The sequence below is a fragment of the Chiloscyllium plagiosum genome, unplaced genomic scaffold, assembly GCF_037043375.1.
Source record: "Chiloscyllium plagiosum isolate Xiang-an unplaced genomic scaffold, Cpla_swu_hap1 HiC_scaffold_40, whole genome shotgun sequence".
Classification (NCBI taxonomy): Eukaryota; Metazoa; Chordata; class Chondrichthyes; order Orectolobiformes; family Hemiscylliidae; genus Chiloscyllium; species Chiloscyllium plagiosum.
The window spans coordinates 60722985-60737946 of record NW_028270178.1 but is presented as its reverse complement, the minus strand read 5'-3'; the positions used below and the strand labels follow the sequence as shown (position 1 = coordinate 60737946).

Sequence of the window (14962 nt, the reverse complement as noted above, 5' to 3'; positions counted from 1 at the left end):
GAGGGAGGACTGTGCAAGCTGTTCATGGATGGCGTCAACCGCATCCCGGGTAAGGTTGGTAAGTCTCTGCATATTGTAGTGGAGGAGGTTGATTCTGTTAACGTTTTTATTAACCGTGATCGGGAAAATGGCGGAAAAAAGGGGAAAAGTTTCAAAACCCGCAGCAATCTCATCCACCAGCTTGTATTCGTCGGGGATATTTCTGGCCTGCCCAATAGCATCAATCCAGACCCCATCCGAATTCTTGAAATCCAACAGCGGGTCAACAGCCCGTCTGTGTCGGGTCAGAGAGGCGAGCCCAGGCGGGGGCTCGTGGAGGGTGTAATCTCCCGGGGCCCGCGGGGAGATGAAAAGCGGGATATTGAGGGTGACCAGGACACAGCTTCCTTCCCAATTTAGGGGCAACCAATTGTACAGAATCCGTCCTCCGCAGTACCACCACAAGTCCGCGCGGCTCACCGTTAGTGCTGCCGCTTGGCTTCCTGTAAGCACCCAGGTTCTGCTGCAGCTTGCCCTGTCTACGCTGCCAACTGGATATCCTCGGGTAAGTGGTGTGGGGTTGATGAAGCAGGTGAAGTTTACTAGCGGGTGCACAACGAAGTCAGGAGGGGTAACGTTTGCCGGTGCCATCGGGAAGTACTGTTCCCATGACTTGCACTCCAATGTAGGGTTAGTCTCGGACATTAGTTCGACCCCACAGCCCATGTGGCCGTCCTCAAATGGGGTCCTACTCATTATCAGGCCGGGCCGCCCCCCCGCACAAACCCAGCAGTGGTCGTGGCCTGCCTGCCGAGAAAACTGGACGACTCGATCCAGCCAGGTATTTGTCTCCATGTAGCCAGTGGCAGGTGCGATCCGCCCTCGGGGATCAACCAGCTTAGTCAGCTTGCGCGATTCAAACTCTGTAACTACACCAGGCACAGGCCAGGAGGGGTGATTATCCCGGTCGAGCGGGACCCTCAGCTGGATCTGGGAAGAACCAGGCATCCCCAGGTTTATTCGGATAATCCCCTCCGGGTCCTTCCCCATGACCGCAACCCCAATTGCTAAATAGAGGATTTTCGTGTGGGCTGCACCCGACTGGTCAGATTCGCGCCCCTGTGCCCAGCAGTTGTCACTGGACCACCCGGTCATGATCATGGGATTGGAGAGCCCGGGCTTGACTCGGAGAAGCAAAGGGTTCTTCCGAGCTTGCGAGCCAGAGACTCGCCCTCTCCTGAGGGAGAGTTTTCTGCTAAAGTCCAAGTATTCTGCTCGTATCGGGGTGCTGGTGTAAGCCTGCCCCCACCAAACATCATCCCAGGAGGCACACATGCGGCGCGTATGGATGTCTTTCGGATATCCGTAGCATTTGTGCAAGATGTGGGGGGCGCATGAGCAAGGACACATGTATACACTGTAAGCTGTCCACCCCTCCTCTGAGTCAGTCCCCCCACAGTCTATCACATCGCACAGATCGAACTGGAAAGTCTTATCCTGTGCGGGGTCTGCATGTAAAGCAACCGTTGCTCCACATGAATCCCTTGAAACCTGCATGGACAGTCTTACCACTAGGCAGAAACCCAGCCAGTTCAGGAGTCTGTTACTGTCCATCATGTCCCAGTTCCTCGTCGGGCGCGACCTCCGCAACCGGAGTCAGAGTAGTGTTAGGCCTTCCTGACCTGGAGCAGTGAGAGAAATGATGCCAGTTATTGTCCCCCTCCCGGTTCACCCTCAAGGTGTTGGCTGCGACCCCCGTCACTGGGTAGGGGCCATGCCACCGCCCCTCGTCCCAGGTCGTGCGGCCCATCTGTCGGAGATAGACTTTATCCCCCACTCGAAGGGGTCGGGACCTGTCGGGGGTGTCCGGCCGTGCAGCCGTAACCTGGTTGGATATTAGCCGGACCATTTCCCCCAGTACTTGCATGTACTGTGTCATGTCCTGATTCATTATATCCCAATCCGTTTCCCACAGGGGTGATGTTCGGGGGCCAGGCATGGAGCGACCTGTCAGGATTTCATGGGGTGTCAGGAAGGTATCGCCACTCCTTTCCTGCCTCATTGACAGCAAGGCTAGGGGGAGTGCCTGCACCCACGTCAATGCAGTCCCTGCCATGACCTTGGCAATCTTGTCTTTAAGCGTGCGATTGGCCCTCTCTACTAACCCCTGACTCTCAGGGTGGTAGACACTGCCGTAGCGGTGAAGTATCCCGAGAGTAGCCTCCACCCGGGCAAGATGTTCATTTTTAAAATGTGTCCCATTGTCTGTGCAAATCTTTCGGGGGACGCCATAGCGGGGAATCAGTTCCTTCGTGAGCCACTTCACAACAACTTCCCCATCCTCCGCCTTCGTAGGAGTTGCCTCCACCCACCGGGAGAACCTATCCACTGTGACTAGCATGTATCTGTATTTCTCTGGGGTCCTCCATTTGACCCCCATGTCCGTAAAGTCCATGCAGATCTCCTGCCACGGCCCTGTCGGGGTTGGGAACTTTAACATCGGGTGTGGGAGAACTCTCCTGGTGTTGTACTCATTACACACCCTGCACTCAGCCCTCAGGTTCTCTATATGTTCCCGCAGCCGGGGTGCCCACCAGTGGTTCTGGACGGTTCGTATAACTTGGGCAACCCCCACGTGTGTCGGCCCATGTATTTCAGAGAAAAGTGTTGGCAGGAGAGCCCTCGGGGCCACGACCTCTCCTCCCGGGGATCGCCAAAGGGGCTGTTGAGACCCTTCGACCTCCACATACTGTCGGACTGCGCCTTTATTCTCCCATTCCCTGACCTCAGCACTGCTTGCCCGTCCCTGCAGCTCACACAGATGCCTAATGGCATCAACCCTAGCCGCCTCCCCAGGGGAATCACTGCCACCCTCCCTTGGCCCCGGACTCTGCTGGGTGTCTGTCCCTGACCTCAGGGTGACCATCTGCACTGCGAGCTTGGCTGCCCTGTCAGCTGCACCATTTCCCAGCGCTTCCCTGGTACGTAAGGCAGAGTGTCCTTGCACTTTCACTACTGCCACTTCCCTTGGACGATGCACTGCCTGGAGCAACCGTCGCAAACTCTGGTCGTGTTTTACCGGCCTCCCCGTGCTGGTTTTAAAACCACGTCTAACCCATGCTGTGCCCTCTACGTGGACTGCGGTCCATGCATAATTGGAGTCTGTGAAGATGTTAACTCGGTGTCCCTCACTCAGTTCTAATGCCCTTGTCAGGGCTGTTATCTCTGCTAGCTGTGCAGATGCAGGCTGTGGGATTTCCCCAGACTCGATGGTGTCGTATACCCCCCCCCTGAATCTCTGACCACGGCATACGAGGCTCGTACGCCGTCTGCTTCCCGACGGCTGCTGCCATCGGTGTACAGGTCCCAGTCTGCCTCGGCCAGGGGTTCTGTGTGCAACCCCTTACGTATCCTCCTCTCCTCAGCCACTCTGGCCACACAGTCGTGGGGCTTCAAGGATCCCCCATTTACTCCCACCATCATATTCCTTGTACTCCCCCTATCGGATGCAAACGTAATGTGCGGTGATAGAAGGGCATTCTCAATTCTAACCTGCCGCCCAGCTGAAAAGCTGAATGAGTTGGAGGCCAGAAAGGCTCCTATGCTGTGATCTGTGTGAATAGTCAAGGGATGGCAGAGTACTAGATGGTCAGTGTTGTTGACCGCTTTCGTTACTGCTGCCACAAATCTGGCACAGCCTGGCTGTCCTGTCTCAATGGGCTCTAAACGGCAGCTGTAATACCCCAGCACTCTCCTGCAGCCTCGGTCCTTTTGGTAGAGGACGGCGTTTACTATCCCCCCAGTCTCTGCCACGTCCAGGTGGAAACCTTTCTTATAGTCTGGGTGCGCTAGCGTGGCCGCTGCTCCCAAAGCTTGCTTCACCTCCTTGAACGATTTCTCTCTCTCCGCGTTCCATCGCAATTGACTCTTGAGCCTCTTTGCCCCAACCTCCGTGATCATTTCCCTGAGTGGGGACGTTATATCCACAAAGTTAGGGACGTAGGTGCGAGAATACCCACATAACCCCAGGAAGGCCATCATGTCCTGTACTGTTATAGGGGTGCCATAGGAGAGGATTGCTTCCCTGTGCGCTCTTGAAAGTGTGGTGCCCCCTTTTCCCACTATCCGTCCCATAAAGGATACTGATTTTCGGGCTATCTGGCACTTTTCCCGTTTCACTTTAAAACCGGCTGCCACAAGGGTGTCCAGCAAGGTGCGGACCGCCTCCAAATTCTGGGTGTCAGTTTCACTGGCAATCAACAAATCATCGACATACTGTATGATTGTGGTGCTGGTGGGAAGCGATATCTGTTTAAGTATAGGGGTCAAAGCCGCACTAAACAGGCCTGGGGAGTCTTTGTACCCCTGTGGGAGGCGATTGTATGTGTACCGCTCTCCCTCGAAGGTGAAGGCAAACCACTCCTGACACTCTGGGTGCAGTGGAAGGCAGAAGAAAGCGTTAGCCAGGTCTATGACAGAGAAAAAGCGGCTGGCAGGCGTGAGCGCCTGCAGTGCAACGTAGGGGTCAGGGACCTTCAGGTTTAAAGTCTCCGTGGCTTCATTTATCCTTCGGAGGTCATGGACCATGCGCCACCCTTTACCCATCCCCTTGGAGACGGGAAGGATTGGCGTATTCCAGTGTCCTCCCTTTTCTTTTCTGAGGACCCCCACTTCTAGCAGTCCCCTGATTGTTGGGCGAATCCCTTCCCTCTGTTCTAAAGTGAGAGGATATTGTGTCACCCAGATGCAGCGTTTAACAGAAGGTTTCAGCTGCAGGTGGACTGCCCCGTCCAGTTGGCCAGTGTCCTGTGGGTGTACCGTCCAGAGAACGGGGTCTATATCACGCAGCAGCTGTGCCGCTTTCCAGTGGTCAACATTATCCAGAAGGAGGGACCTGTCCACCGCCATTTTTTCATAAATCCCTTCTTCTAGCACATCGATGGGGCGTCTCTGGAAGCAGCCATCCAGTGACACCTCATCGAGGCCGTCTCCTAATCTTTGGTACTCGCATCGTAGTGCGGCAAGGACCATGGGTCCCAGGTTACGGGCCTTTGATCCAGGTGCTATTGCGAGTGTGACATGCGGGGCCGCCTGTTCCCCTAGCTGGTACCACTCAGCCTGCTCCGGATGCAGGCTGACTGCAGCGGCAATCCCTTCCTTCCCGGCGATGAGATACGTGAGTTTAACCATACCCCTTCTATCCCCCAGGTGGGCGTTGAAGCGGTCATCGTACTCAGGGTCATAATGGGTGACATAATTTAGCGTTACGTGGTAGGGGTTTTTTGGGGGGAGGTACGTCTGGGAGCCTGGAATAGATGGGAGCCAGTTGTCAAATTCCCCCATCAATCCCCTTCCCTCCACCGCGTACAACAGCCGAATCCAATAAATGTCCACAGATGCGACTCGCGAGTCCCCTGAAGTGGGGGCAAGCAGGAATTGTCCCATCCCCCTTAAGCCTGGGGAGGGATCCCCAGGCCAGAGGAATCGCAACCCCTCAGGTGAACAGTGGATGCAGACCCCTAACTTGGTAAGAGCATCCCTCGCCAGCAGGTTAACTGGACACCTCGGGGCCAGGAGTAGGGGCAGAGAGATCTTTTGTCCCCCGATGGTTATTGTTGCTGGCACGGTGTAAGGCTGTTTCTCAACCATCCCCGAGAATCCCACAGTCTCCAGTATCCTGCCCGAGAGGGTCAGGCCCCTTGGCAATTTAGTAATTGTGGAGGCGGATGCCCCTGTGTCAATCAGGAATTGGAAGTTCACCCCACACACCTTCCCTCGAACCATAGGGGGTCTACTAGGAGGTGTCGGTTTGGGGGCCAGGGGACTGCAAGATTCTCGTGGGCACCGTCAGCACTCTTCCTCAGACCACCGGGAGTCGCTGTAGTCTTCATCGGGCCCCACCAGCGCACCCTGTACTACCCCTTGTGTTCCCCTGCCCCGGGCCTGAACCCAACCTCTCCGTTTATTCATATCCCGGGGTCCGTCATTTCTGTCCCGTCTATCCCGTTCCCCGGGACGCAGTCCCGAGCTTTTAGTCACAAACCGATCTCCCCTTCCTTTGTTACATTCGCGGGCGAGATGTCCAATCCCATTGCAGGACCAACATCTCACCCTCTGGTCACAGTTCTGGTAGTAATGGTCAGTACCATTGCATGCCCAACAGTGATCGCGCTGCCGTCCCCCATGGATCCGCCTCTGCGCGTCTGAAGACAGCTGCTGTTGGCTGTCGTGGGCTGACACATGGCCGGCATATTCTGCCCTGTCAGGGCTGGGTCGTGGCAGGGCCTTGCGTGCATTGGGCTGCTGGGAAATGTACATTTGAGCGGCTGGAGGCACAAGCTCCCGCGCGGCGGTCTTCGCCCCCACTTGCTCTAAAATCTTCCCAAACTGTTCTAAGATATGTGTAGTTGTCTTGGCGGCCTGCCCTTCAACTTTCATCTTTTCCGAGGTACGGTGCCTGTTCAGATAGTGATGTACCTGTTTCCTCCATATGTCTTCCTTCATTGAATCCACCCCCACCAGGTCTTTTAATTTGCTCTGCACTGATGCAGGGAGCCCCTCGGTCACCCCCCTCCGGAAATGTGCTATTGCCAAGGGGGAGCTATCTGGCCTTTCACCTGTCCCAGCCTGCCATAGATCCCAGGCCCTCCCCAGGTATTCATGTATGTCCTCCCCGTCCTTTAGTCTGAGGGTCCCCAACGCGTCCAGCGAGAAAGTAGTGGGGAAGCTGTCCCGCAGGGACCGCCAGACTAGATTCCGGTAGAGGTCAAACGAGACAGTTTCATCTGACCTGGAACACCGAGCCAGTCTTTCTGCCCTGATCAGCGCCTCCTCTGCTCTGATGCGTACCATTATGGTTCTAAAATCCGCCAGCGCTAGTTTCTCATGACAGGTCTCCCTCTCAAAAGCCGCTATCCAGGCAGACGCCCCGTTGGCAATCGGAGGAAGCCTCCTGACCAGGGCGTCTAGGTCTGTCCGTGACCAGGGGACATACTTCTCCACCCCCATACTAGTGGCGAGAAGAGGCGCTTGAACGGCCGACATAGTGTCGAGAGTCCCCTGCATTGGGCCACCGTGGGGCCGTGGGAGTGATGTGTAGGAGCCCTTATCAAAATCCCCAATAATCTCCCCCTCGTCCTCCGAGGAGGTGGTATCTAGCTGGGAGTCATACTCACTCCCTCCCTTCACAAGCTTGCTCTGGAGGCGAGCTCCCGTAACAATTAAAGTGTCCCCTTCCGCAGCCATGGACCTACTGTCCTGCCGGGATTTTTGAATTCCCCGGGGCGCCTGTTCAGCCTTGGCGGACTGGCCATTCATTGAAGCCAATTTGGCATGTCTTCCCAGGGAAGGATTTTTTGGGGCACCCCCGTCCCAGCACGGGGCAGCAACCCTCCCCTTCTACCTCTATGTCCTGTACTTCCCATCTCTGTGGGATGCCGTCCGGCTGGCCGATCCGACACAGACCGCCCCCTGGCTTTACCATCCCCGTCCCGGCTGCGACCATTTCAGTGAGGGCGCTTAGTTTCTGCTCATGATCATTGAGCACACTCTCCAGTCGTTCTGTTACACGGTCCCGGATCGGGTCCTCATACGCGAAATTTCCCCCTAGAACTTTGACAACAGGGGCCTGTATGGTTGGCCCCTCGCAACGCGGTTGGAGCGGACACAGTGGTGCCCTGGTGTCCGCAAGCGGGGCCGTGGGCGATGCACCGGGGGCGGGTGATCCTGATTGTGGGCTGGTGTAAGGGGGTGGCAGACTTCCCCCGTGGTTGGCACCTCGGGTCGGCACGGCCACAGGAGAAGTGTAAGGTGTAGGGGGGTAAACTGGAGTAGGGTTCAGAGACCACTCAGGCTCACATTCCGGGACAGGACCCTGCTCACCCAATACTGGTGTGTGAATAGGTGAAGTCGGTAAGTGACTTTGGAAGCGTATCAGAAGCTCCCGCAAGTAAACATCTCCATCCTCCTTTTTATTGGAAGATTTGACTAAATTAAAAAACCCTCTCTTGGTATCCCCTTTCCCCTCCCGCAAGAAGGTTTGGACTTTAGCTCGGAAGGCATCAAATTCGCTTGTCATAAAGAAGGGTTGGTCATCTTTAGGGAACCAGTTCTTAACCCGCCACAGCTTGAGACTATTCTCTAGGTTACGGACTTTTCGTTTAGCCTCCATAGCAGTATTATTCTCCCGTAACTGGGTCCTGATTTCCGCCAATACCTCCCCTGTCGGTGGCCGCGAGTCGGGGATTTTCGGGACTGGGGTGGACTCGTCAGTGTATGCATCAGTGGGTAAAGTAACAGCCGCAGTTAAATAGTCTAGCTCCCGGGTAAGACCGTCCGAAACAGTTGGGCCATTAGGGGAACAAACCGGTCTGTATCCCCACTGTGGGGTAAAAGTCACAACCATTTTTGTTTTCCATCCCCGGGAGCTATCAGTGCTCGGGGGTGCCCACCCAGCGGGGGGATTGCCTAGCACAATTGTTTGGAGAGCCGAATAATGTGGTGACCTGTAGAGACCATCCAGAATTTTGATCATTAATGTGGGATTTTTAAATGTTTCCCTCAATCTTGTCAGGATAATTCCCTTTTGTTCTGGTGCTTGGGCAATCACCAGGTCCAACTTTTCCTTATGCAGGGCTACGCTATCCAGCAGTAACTGACTGTGAATAGGCATGTCCCCACCGTCCCTGCAGTGCCACCAGGGCACTCCGGGACATGCTGTCCTGAGGTGAGTCAACTTAGGTGGCCCGAAATTCAGGTCCCCCATGTCGGATCTCCCCTGAAGGGAACCGCTTCAAAAACAGTACGTCTTTCAAAACCTGACCTTCGCGTGGCAGATCTCTGCTCTTAACAACCGGTCTAAGGCAGACGTCTGTACGGTTAAACCCTCTTCAGGAGAAGAGCTCCGACCTCTGTCACCCCGGGTATGTTCGGTGGTCACAACAAATATACAAACCAAAAGTCCGTCAGGTTTAAGTGCTCATTAACATGGATCCAGGAAGTCGAATATGGTCAGCGCTCAGGTAGGAAACGTCAGGTAATCGTCAGGCAGAACTATCTGCAAAATCGGGCAAAACAGATATGCGCTCTGGCTCCGAAAGCCACGCTAGAAATTCACACACTGGGTACAATATATATGCGCTCCGGCTCCGAAAGCCACGCTAGAAATTCACACACTGGGTACAATATATATGCGCTCCGGCTCCGAAAGCCACGCTAGAAATTCACACACTGGGTACAAATATATATGCGCTCCGGCTCCGAAAGCCACGCTAGAAATTCACACACTGGGTACAATATATATGCGCTCCGGCTCCGAAAGCCACGCTAGAAATTCACACACTGGGTACAAATATATATGCGCTCCGGCTCCGAAAGCCACGCTAGAAATTCACACACTGGGTACAATATATATGCGCTCCGGCTCCGAAAGCCACGCTAGAAATTCACACACTGGGTACAATATATATGCGCTCCGGCTCCGAAAGCCACGCTAGAAATTCACACACTGGGTACAATATATATGCGCTCCGGCTCCGAAAGCCACGCTAGAAATTCACACACTGGGTACAATATATATGCGCTCCGGCTCCGAAAGCCACGCTAGAAATTCACACACTGGGTACAATATATATGCGCTCCGGCTCCGAAAGCCACGCTAGAAATTCACACACTGGGTACAATATATATGCGCTCCGGCTCCGAAAGCCACGCTAGAAATTCACACTCTGGGTACGTCAAAAGGTTAGTAAAAGCTTACCAGTCAGGACTCTGCGATGCTGCTGTCAAATTGATCAGGTTTTTTTTTTTGGGTTGGTGAGGGTCGGAGAGCAGACAAGAAACTAACTGAGAGTAAATCTAACTACTGGAAGCCTTGGATTTAACAGGCGCTTCCCCACCTTTAGAAAACTTCAGCCGAAGGTTGTCTGCTCCCTGATCCGCCAACGTTGCCAACTCGCCGTTGTCTCTTTTCCTTCCCGCGTCGGGCTCACCAAATGTTAAGACGGACCTGCGGGGTCCCGTCTTTGCGTGTTCTTTTGGAAGGAGAGACTCACACTGGCAACTATGATTAGACGCAGACAGCAGTTTATTCACAGAATCTTAACTGATACAACGAATCTACAAGCATGCATTCGTTGGAGAAGGCGTTCTCCCTTCCCGTTCAAAGTTGACACAATTATACTTCGCGCTGCCTGGAGTCCCCGGTCAGTTCGCCTTCCCCATTGGTCCATTCATCTGCGCGCGCTGGGGATCCGTCCTCCTATTGGCCGCATCGAAGTGCCTGTCCAGCTCCTGCTGTGCTTGACAATGGCTCAGCCATCCCCGGGAGCGGTTCCGATCCCGTATTCAATAGTCCATTGTGTCAAGGAATTACTATGCGTCTGACAGGCTAGCCATTTTCAATAGTTTTTAGTTTAACTAAATTGTCAATTACACTTATCAACTTTAGACTTAAATAGAGCCATTCACACTCACTAGTTACAGGTTCCGATAGAGCAATTCACACTTGTCTAACAGTTACAGATTCCGATCAGTTTCTTTATTAATCCCAAGTTTCGATGGGGCAATTGATACTGGCTGGTATTTACAGGCTCCAAGATTTAATTAACATTATGCATATCCCTTACAAGCTCCAGCAGTCATGCAATCGCCTGCAGCAGCTCGCTTGGCTGTTGTTAACCATTTCAGGGCTGGAAGTGTCACCCTCCCTAGCCCTACATTAAACACCGCAGTGAAATCTCCCCAACAATTGTCAGAGGGTCAGTATGGAGGGAGTGCAGCATTGTCAGAGGGTCAGTGTGGAGGGAGTGCAGCATTGTCAGAGGATCAGTGTGGAGGGAGTACAGCATTGTCAGAGGGTCAGTGTGGAGGGAGTGCAGCATTGTCAGAGGGTCAGTGTGGAGGGAGTGCAGCATTGTCAGAGTGTCAGTGTGGAAGGACTGTAGCATTGTCAGAGTATCAGTGTGGAGGGAGTGCAGCATTGTCAGAGGATTAGTGTGGAGGGAGTGCAGCATTGTCAGAGGGTCAGTATGGAGGGAGTGCAGCATTGTCAGAGGATCAGTGTGGAGGGAGTGCTGCATTGTCAGAGGGTCAGTTTGGGGTTAGTGCAGCATTGTCAGAGAATCAGTGTGAACGGAGTGCAGCATTGTCAGAGAGTCAGTATGGAGGGGGTGCAGCATTGTCAAAGGGTCAGTGTGGAGGGAGTGCAGCATTGTCAGAGGGTCTGTATGGAGGGTGTACAGCATTGTCAGAGTATCAGTGTGGAGGGGGTGCAGCATTGTCAGAGGGTCAGAGTGGAGTGAGTGCAGCATTGTCAGAGGATTAGTGTGGAGGGAGTGCAGCATTGTCAGAGAGTCAGTGTGGAGGGAGTGAAGCATTGTCAGAGGGTCAGTGTGGAGGGAGTGCAGCATTGTCAGAGGGTCAGTGTGGAGCGAGTGCAGCATTGTCAGAGGGTCAGTGTGGAGGGAGTGCAGCATTGTCAGAGGGTCAGTGTGGAAGGACTGTAGCATTGTCAGAGGGTCTGTGTGGAGTGAGTACAGCATTTTTAGAGGATCAGAGTGGAGGGAGTGAAGCATTGTCAGAGGGTCAGTTTGGAGGGCGTGCAGCATTGTCAGAGGATCAGAGTGGAGGGAGTGCAGCATTGTCAGAGGATCGGTGTGGAGGGCGTGCAGCATTGTCAGATGATCAGAGTGGAGGGACTGCAGCATTGTCAGAGGGTCAGTGTGGAGGGAGTGCAGCATTGTCAGAGGGTCAGTGTGGAGGGAGTGCAGCATTGTCAGAGGATCAGAGTGGAGGGAGTGCAGCATTGTCAGAGGGTCAGTGTGGAGGGAGTGCAGCATTGTCAGAGGATCAGTGTGGAGGGAGTGCAGCATTGTCAGAGGATCAGTGTGGAGGGAGTGCAGCATTGTCAGAGAGTCAGTGTGGAGGGAGTGCAGCATTGTCAGAGGGTCAGTGTGGAGGGAGTGCAGCATTGTCAGAGGGTCAGTGTGGAGGGAGTGCAGCATTGTCAGAGTGTCAGTGTGGAGGGTGTACAGCATTGTCAGAGTATCAGTGTGGAGGGACTGTAGCATTGTCAGAGGGTCAGTGTGGAGGGAGTGCAGCATTGTCAGAGGATCAGAGTGGAGGGAGTGAAGCATTGTCAGAGGGTCAGTGTGGAGGGAGTGCAGCATTGTCAGAGGGTCAGTGTGGAGGGAGTGCAGCATTGTCAGAGGATCAGAGTGGAGGGAGTGCAGCATTGTCAGAGGGTCAGTGTGGAGGGAGTGCAGCATTGTCAGAGGATCAGTGTGGAGGGAGTGCAACATTGTCAGAGGATCAGTGTGGAGGGAGTGCAGCATTGTCAGAGAGTCAGTGTGGAGGGAGTGCAGCTTTGTCAGAGGGTCAGTGTGGAGGGAGTGCAGCATTGTCAGAGGGTCAGTGTGGAGGGAGTGCTGCAATGTCAGAGGGTCAGTGTGGAGGGAGAGCAGCATTGTCAGAGGGTCAGTGTGGAGGGAGTACAGCATTGTCAGAGGATCAGTGTGGAGGGAGTGCAGCATTGTCAGAGGATCAGTGTGGAGGGAGTGCAGCATTGTCAGAGGATCAGTGTGGAGGGAGTGCAGCATTGTCAGAGGATCAGTGTGGAGGGAGTGCAGCATTGTCAGAGGATCAGTGTGGAGGGAGTGCAGCATTGTCAGAGGGTCAGTATGGAGGGAGTGCAGCATTGTCAGAGTATCAGTGTGGAGGGAGTGCTGCATTGTCCGAGGGTCAGTGTGGAGGTGGTGCAGCATTGTCAGAGGATCAGTGTGGAGGGTGTGCAGCATTGTCAGAGTATCAGTGTGGAGGGAGTGCAGCATTGTCAGACTATCAGTGTGGAGGGAGTGCAGCATTGTCAGAGGGTCAGTGTGGAGGGAGTGCAGCATTGTCAGAGGGTCAGTGTGGAGGGAGTGCAGCATTGTCAGAGTATCAGTGTGGAGGGAGTGCAGAATTGTCAGAGGATTAGTGTGGAGGGAGTGCAGCATTGTCAGAGGATTAGTGTGGAGGGAGTGCAGCATTGTCAGAGGGTCAGTATGGAGGGAGTGCAGCATTGTCAGAGGATCAGTGTGGAGGGAGTGCTGCATTGTCAGAGGGTCAGTTTGGGGTTAGTGCAGCATTGTCAGAGGATCAGTGTGAACGGAGTGCAGCATTGTCAGAGAGTCAGTATGGAGGGGGTGCAGCATTGTCAGAGGGTCAGTGTGGAGGGAGTGCAGCATTGTCAGAGGGTCAGTATGGAGGGTGTACAGCATTGTCAGAGTATCAGTGTGGAGGGGGTGCAGCATTGTCAGAGGGTCAGAGTGGAGTGAGTGCAGCATTGTCAGAGGATTAGTGTGGAGGGAGTGCAGCATTGTCAGAGGATCAGTGTGGAGGGAGTGCAGCATTGTCAGAGGATCAGTGTGGAGGGAGTGCAGCATTGTCAGAGAGTCAGTGTGGAGGGAGTGCAGCATTGTCAGAGGGTCAGTGTGGAGGGAGTGCAGCATTGTCAGAGGGTCAGTGTGGAGGGAGTGCAGCATTGTCAGAGTGTCAGTGTGGAGGGTGTACAGCATTGTCAGAGTATCAGTGTGGAGGGACTGTAGCATTGTCAGAGGGTCAGTGTGGAGGGAGTGCAGCATTGTCAGAGGATCAGAGTGGAGGGAGTGAAGCATTGTCAGAGGGTCAGTGTGGAGGGAGTGCAGCATTGTCAGAGGGTCAGTGTGGAGGGAGTGCAGCATTGTCAGAGGATCAGAGTGGAGGGAGTGCAGCATTGTCAGAGGGTCAGTGTGGAGGGAGTGCAGCATTGTCAGAGGATCAGTGTGGAGGGAGTGCAACATTGTCAGAGGATCAGTGTGGAGGGAGTGCAGCATTGTCAGAGAGTCAGTGTGGAGGGAGTGCAGCTTTGTCAGAGGGTCAGTGTGGAGGGAGTGCAGCATTGTCAGAGTGTCAGTGTGGAGGGAGTGCTGCAATGTCAGAGGGTCAGTGTGGAGGGAGAGCAGCATTGTCAGAGGGTCAGTGTGGAGGGAGTACAGCATTGTCAGAGGATCAGTGTGGAGGGAGTGCAGCATTGTCAGAGGATCAGTGTGGAGGGAGTGCAGCATTGTCAGAGGATCAGTGTGGAGGGAGTGCAGCATTGTCAGAGGATCAGTGTGGAGGGAGTGCAGCATTGTCAGAGGATCAGTGTGGAGGGAGTGCAGCATTGTCAGAGGGTCAGTATGGAGGGAGTGCAGCATTGTCAGAGTATCAGTGTGGAGGGAGTGCTGCATTGTCCGAGGGTCAGTGTGGAGGTGGTGCAGCATTGTCAGAGGATCAGTGTGGAGGGTGTGCAGCATTGTCAGAGTATCAGTGTGGAGGGAGTGCAGCATTGTCAGACTATCAGTGTGGAGGGAGTGCAGCATTGTCAGAGGGTCAGTGTGGAGGGAGTGCAGCATTGTCAGAGGGTCAGTGTGGAGGGAGTGCAGCATTGTCAGAGTATCAGTGTGGAGGGAGTGCAGAATTGTCAGAGGATTAGTGTGGAGGGAGTGCAGCATTGTCAGAGGATTAGTGTGGAGGGAGTGCAGCATTGTCAGAGGGTCAGTATGGAGGGAGTGCAGCATTGTCAGAGGATCAGTGTGGAGGGAGTGCTGCATTGTCAGAGGGTCAGTTTGGGGTTAGTGCAGCATTGTCAGAGGATCAGTGTGAACGGAGTGCAGCATTGTCAGAGAGTCAGTATGGAGGGGGTGCAGCATTGTCAGAGGGTCAGTGTGGAGGGAGTGCAGCATTGTCAGAGGGTCAGTATGGAGGGTGTACAGCATTGTCAGAGTATCAGTGTGGAGGGAGTGCTGCATTGTCAGAGGATCAGTGTGGAGGGAGTGCAGCATTGTCAGAGGGTCAGTATGGAGGGAGTGCAGCATTGTCAGAGTATCAGTGTGGAGGGAGTGCTGCATTGTCCGAGGGTCAGTGTGGAGGTGGTGCAGCATTGTCAGAGGATCAGTGTGGAGGGTGTGCAGCATTGTCAGAGTAT

The 14962-nt window shown here is 54.2% G+C and overlaps 1 protein-coding gene across 1 annotated transcript; it reads right to left on the bottom strand.

Moving 5' to 3' along the window:
* Positions 1–3207: 3207 nt before the first annotated feature.
* Positions 3208–8336, bottom strand: LOC148138559 (uncharacterized). The gene is made up of 2 exons (XM_087981734.1): positions 8195–8336; positions 3208–6026 (listed from the first exon to the last, which is right to left on the bottom strand). Exon 2 carries the CDS (start codon positions 5761–5763, stop codon positions 3208–3210), a length of 2556 nt encoding a protein of 851 aa, XP_087837860.1. The 5' UTR covers positions 5764–6026; positions 8195–8336.
* Positions 8337–14962: the final 6626 nt, after the last annotated feature.